General features: G+C 31.3%; 1 protein-coding gene across 2 annotated transcripts in view; it reads left to right on the forward strand.

Annotated features, from left to right (window-relative positions):
* The first annotated feature begins 4,246 nt into the window (after window positions 1-4,246).
* The window catches only part of LOC113830081 (transient receptor potential cation channel subfamily A member 1 homolog), a 31,474-nt gene continuing 28,987 nt past the window's right edge, over window positions 4,247-6,733 (forward strand). For both annotated transcript variants that reach the window (XM_070116050.1, XM_070116051.1), the window contains exons 1-2: window positions 4,247-4,278; window positions 6,473-6,525. In XM_070116050.1, the coding sequence (XP_069972151.1) occupies window positions 6,486-6,525 (40 nt within the window). In that variant the 5' untranslated portion in view covers window positions 4,247-4,278; window positions 6,473-6,485. The remainder of the gene's footprint in view (window positions 4,279-6,472; window positions 6,526-6,733) is intronic.

A 6,733-nucleotide genomic window follows, 5' to 3' on the forward strand; every position in this document is an offset into this window, starting at 1 on the left:
GCAGAAGTCTTTCAATCAGAAACTAATAATTCTGTTATAATTCCATTTCCGTTAATTACTGAGTGATGTGAGGATCATAAATTCAAAGTATTACATGACAGAGGGCTTTAAGCCGGTATGATATATATATTTATATATATATATATATATATATATATATATATATATATATATATATATATACATACACACACACACACGTGTGTTTTCTTGTCCTTCCCTTCGTTGTTCCTGTTGCAATCTGTTCCTGTTGCAATATATATATATATATATATATATATATATATATATATATATATATATATATATATATATATATATATATATATATGTGTGTGTGTGTGTGTGTGTGTGTGTGTGTGTGTGTGTGTGTGTGTGTGTGTCTGTGTGTGTGTTTGTGTGTGTGTGTGTGTGTGTTTATGTGTGTGTGTATGTGTGTGTAGATATTTGTATATATCTTTTTATATATATGCAGGGTGAAGTTTTTGACCTCTAGGATCTTTATCTATCTACCTTATCTCTCTCTCTCTCTCTCTCTCTCTCTCTCTCTCTCTCTCTCTCTCTCTCTCTCTCTCTCTCTCTCTCTCTCTCTCGTCTTCTCTCTCTCTCTCGCTCTCTCTCTCTCTCTCTCTCTCTCTCTCTCTCTCTCTCTCTCTCTCTCTCTCTCTCTCTCTCTCTCTCTCTCTCTCTCTCTCTCTCCCCCCCACCTCTCTCTCTCTCATCCGATAGTCATATAATTTCCACAAAGAGATTGTCATTCCCAAATCGTACACTAATCATTATACTAATCATATAGAAGACAATGATAAGTATTTTTTTTCTTTAACAATAATTATTATTATTTTCGCTCCCACCTGTCAGTATCTCTCTCTGTTCAACCCACGCGTTTCCCTTGCGTGTGTTCATTAACGCCAGCTTGGGTATTAAGCCTGAGTGAACAGAATATTGAACAAATATATACGACAAAACGTTCTTTGTATTATCGTTACGTTCTCTGATCTTTTATTGTCAATGGTTTAGTTACCCTTGCAAGTAAGAAGAAAACTGGATTTTTTTAAGCCTCTTTTTGGGTAACTCTTGAAAATAATTATGAACATAAAGTACGGCAGAATAGACCTTAGCACACACTCGGCATCGGGCTCTGTCGTCTGTCGGCCGTTCGGTCTCTCCTGTCGGGAATTTGTGGGGGATTCTTTGCCTTTGTAGTGGCGTTATGGCCCTTCGTTGGCCCCACGTGACCTCTCTCTGCCCAGAGCATCCCCGTGCACGGCTTCGGATGCTGACAGTGCAGCTAAGGAAGCGCATTCTGACCGCAGACGACCGGATGGCCTGTTCGCCCGGTCGGATGACACCATGAACCATGGCGGTAGCAGTGCGGCCGTACGATCCAGCAGTTACCTCGAGCGGCGACTGGGTATACGGACAAGCGGTGTGCCCGCCGCCAGGCCGCCGAGGTGACCCCCAAGGTTGCTGGAACCGGACGCGAGGAGACACCGCCTTGCCGCTGCCGGTGCCGGAGACCAACGGAGACGGACATGTATCAGGTCATGTATCCCAAGTGCTTGCGAAGGAAGTTCCGCGTGCTTTGACGAAAGCGAGCGCTAGTCCGCCGGTATAGTTTAAGCAAGAACTATCGTGACCGATCGCGAGTTATGTAATTGTGTGTAATGTTATGTGTTTGTGTTAGTAATACACGTTGTCATTATTTGTGTTCGTATCGTAAAACTATTCGTTGTGTATTGCAATTCGTGTGTGTATCTTTTTACGTGTAAGTGTACTTGCTTGTATTTAATCATAAACATTTAGTATGCATACTTAATCATTAATAAATCTAATATTTTACTTATCTATCTTTAAAACCGCACACGTTAAAAGATAACATAACATGACAAAAATCTGAATTACAATTAGAATAATAATAATACTTATAAACGAAAAGATGAAGATAAGACCTGAAGAAGACTTAATAAGTAAATGACAGAGGTTAAAACAAGTATGAATAAGAAAATTTGTTTAACATTGAACACTGCCTCCAGGCTAATAAGCTCGGTCATATCACCACAATGACAAGTATGCGAAAATCTAAGGGTCGGGATCCCTATTCCCGTGGTGGCGGCTACCTCCGTGTTTGTTCGTATGTTTGTATGTCAGCTCAGAATATCGCTACACCTTCCGGGGGGGGGGGGGGGCAGCCTACCTAGGGGTGTGGGGTGGGGTGGGGGGTCGTACAGGGCAGAGCAGCCTCCATTAGATAATGTAGTTTCTTGTTTTGCATGTATTACTGTTATAATAACGCATTTCGTGTATATCATTTATATTTTACCCCGCAATATCTCTTGTAGTTTGCATGCCAAGAATGTGTCCATGAATGTATGAATGCATACATACATTCATGTATATATGTATATCTCTATGTGTGTGTGTGTGTGTGTGGGCGTATATATATGTGTATGCATATATATAAAGATAGATAGATAGATGTATATATATACCAATATATATATACATATGCACACACACACACACACACACACACACACACACACACACACACACACACACACACACACACACACACACACACATATATATATATATATATATATATATATATATATATATATATATATATATATATATATATATGGATAGATAGATAGATTTATGAATGCATGTATGCATGTATACATTCATACATACATATATACATACAAATATGTAAATGAATGAACTCATGTTTTTTATTGTACGGATTTAAAAATAAAACTGCAAGTTCGCATCAGTACACTTATTACAGTTCATGTTTTCAGCAAAGTACTTATAATTTCTCTCCGCCTTTATCTCAACAGTACATTATTTTTTCAACCCGGAGGAGAATCACTTCATTCGACCAACATTTCTCCCGCTGTAAGAAGATTAACACTCGCCTCCGTAATTAACTAATGACGAATAAACGACAAAAAAATAGTGTGTGAAAGAGACAGTTAAATGCCGGATGCTGCTAATCCTATTACCAAAATCTGGTAACTCGCCTGTTTTGAAAGTTAATTCTAACTAAGAAGGAAAACACACATCATAAAAGGTTTCCTGAAAACGACATAAAAGCACAGGTACACTCTAACACATAAACACTGTGTACATGAGTATAAATGTACCTACTGGAGTACAGATGATATCGTCTTTAGTAGCAGTAGTGATGATGATGATGTTACTAGCAATAGTAGTTCTAGTAGTCACAGGTGGTAGTGATTAGAGTAACTAGCAAAGGCATCAATAGCAGTGACAGTATTAGATGAAAAGAGAGTAATTAAGAGAAATGGTAGTAAGAAAAGTAGCAGTAATAACGTTAAAAGCAAAAGCAGAAGCACAAGCAACGGTACCAGTTTCAAAGGAATGGCAACGATCAGCAGAGTGATTTTAATAGGACTAAGAAGGCAATACAAGCGATGTCCTTGAGCAGTTTCGATTATATTTCGGCAGAAATACGTACATCAGAGATTCTACAAAACGTATATATATATATATATATATATATATATATATATATATATATATATATATATATATATATATATATATACAGAGAGAGCGAAGAGAGATAGAGAAAAAAAAGCGAGAAAGAAAGAGAGAGAGAGAGAGAGAGAGAAAGAAAGCGAGAAAGAAAGAGAGAGAGAGAGAAAGAAAGCGAGAAAGAAAGAGAGAGAGAGAGAAAGAAAGCGAGAAAGAAAGAGAAAGAGAGAGAGAGAGAGAGAAAGGAGTTACATAATTGCCCAGATAAGATATTGCCTCTGAAGTTTCTCTTAGCGCTCACGTACCGCATCCCGTAGACTAACACTCATCTATCATAAAAGTTTCCCATAATCATTAAATCATTATAGTTCATGCTGTTCCATAATCAAGTAGAAGGATCGATAGTCATGTAGACAATAACAACAATAATAGAACAATACAAATAATAAGAACAATAAAATTAAGTAAACAATAAAAAAAAGGGTTGAAACAAAACAAAAATATCGCTCTTGACATCAGTAATAGAACAATACAAATAATAATAACAAGAAAATTAAGTAAACAATAAAAAAAATGTTGAAACAAAACAACGATAGCGCTCTTCACACCAGTAACTATCAAATTACACTTCTTATCGCGCCCCCGTGTGTAAGAGGGGCATCCAAGCCTCTCAGACCTTATCTCAGCGATAAGGCAAGGTGGGCGATATCTTGTCAGTATCACTTCACACCTTCGGGGAGGAGGAACTGTCGGATTTTTTGGTCAGAGGTGAGTTTTAAGAAAAGAAAAAGAATACTGATTTATTTTCTGTTGTTTTTTTCTATTGTTTGTTTGTTTTATCGTTTGTTTGTTGCGGTACTCACTTGGGTGCGGATGAGACTGTGGTTGTGTGTCTCATTTCCAGTAATCTAACTTTTTTAAATTATTTAAACAAGCGTTGTTTGTATTTTGCACGTTGAATTTCTTGTTATACAGATTTTTCTTGGTTTATTTAATGCTAAGACTTAAATACGATTTTTTTTTTGTGTGTGTGATATATATATATATATATATATATATATATATATATATATATATATATATATATATATATATATATATATATATATGTGTGTGTGTGTGTGTGTGTGTGTGTGTGTGTGTATATATATATATATATATATATATATATATATATATATATATATATATATATATATATATATATATATATATATATATACATACATATATATATATATATATATATATATATATATATATATATATATATATATATATATATATATATATATATATATATATACATATGTGCGTGTGTGTGTGTGTGTGTAAGTAGATATATAGATATATATATATATATATATATATATATATATATATATATATATATATATATATATATATATATACATATATACATATATATATATATATATATATATATATATATATATATATATATATATATATATACACATAAATATATAGATATATTTCTATGTTCTGAATATATATATATATATATATATATATATATATATATATATATATATATATATATATATATATACATAAATATATAAATAAATATATTTCCATGTTCTGAATATATATATATATATATATATATATATATATATATATATATATATATATATATATATATATATGTATATATATATATATGTATATATATATATATATATATATATATATATATATATATATATATTTATACATATATATGTATATGATAATATATATATATATATATATATATATATATATATATATATATATATATACATATACATATATTCACACTTATATATATATATATATATATATATATATATATATATATATATATATATATATATATATATATATATATATATATATATATATATATACACACACACACACACGCACACACACACACAGACACATACACACACACACACATATATGTATATATATATATATATATATATATATATATATATATATATATATATATATATATATATATATATATATATATATATATATATATACATATATATATATATATATATATATATATATATATATATATATATATATATATATATATATATATATTTATATATATATATATATATATATATATATATATACATATATATTCATATATATATATATATATATATATATATATATATATATATATATATATATATATGTATATATATTTACGTTTTATTATCAAACAAGCAAACACAAAAAAATGCATATGTATGTGTGCCTGGAGAGAATGAGACAAGTATAGACATGACTATATCCACACAAGCATTTGAATATTATCCGAAATATTTCTTCACAGCACATTCTCTATAAACAAAGGACCGCAGCGAGTGATAATCCTGGAATGACAAAGTTCCCGATAAAGTAAAATTTTATTCCCCCTGAAAAGTCGAGTTCTTTCGGTCCTTAATTACCGTGCTTCATAAAGGTGATAATAATGTGATGGACAGCTTACTGGATGAAAAGAAAATAATAAGCCTAAGTTATTGTATCCAATATATGTCTATGAATGACACCCTCGTTACAAATGATCTGACGATAAGGAAGATAAGAAAGATATATTTCCTTTTACCGACACACGTATAATATCCTTCGAGGGACTGATAAGAAATGATAAGAACGATGTGAGATGAAAGAAAACAAGAAATGTGATGTTTATGACATGAAAAGACTTCGTAACACTGAGGTATGACATTTTTATAGTGAAGTGAATCTGATAACCAATCAAAAGGTCGATTTTATAAGAAACGAAAGCGAAAAATCGAATTTATTTTAATGTTGTTGATAAATTACAGATTCATCTTTATGGTATTGTTGTTACTCCACTCATTTAGTTTTATGTATTGGTGATGAGGAATTTTATCACTAATGATTATTTGAAATTGTCTTACAGAATTTCGGGAAAGATGGGAGCGAAAGCGTCTACTATTGAGGCTGACGTGGAAGGTAAAAAAAAAAAAAAAAAAAAAAAAAAAAAAAAAAAAAAAAAAAACATAGAGGCGGACACATACGCACACGCACACAATGTTTAAATAAGTACTTACATACACTTTGCAAGCAGAGACGCACGCACACACACAAACACACATATATAGACCAATATGTGTGTGCGTGTGCGTGCATGTGCATGAGTGCGTTTATATATGTAATAATA

The sequence above is a fragment of the Penaeus vannamei genome, chromosome 38 (assembly GCF_042767895.1).
Source record: "Penaeus vannamei isolate JL-2024 chromosome 38, ASM4276789v1, whole genome shotgun sequence".
NCBI lineage: Eukaryota > Metazoa > Arthropoda > Malacostraca > Decapoda > Penaeidae > Penaeus > Penaeus vannamei.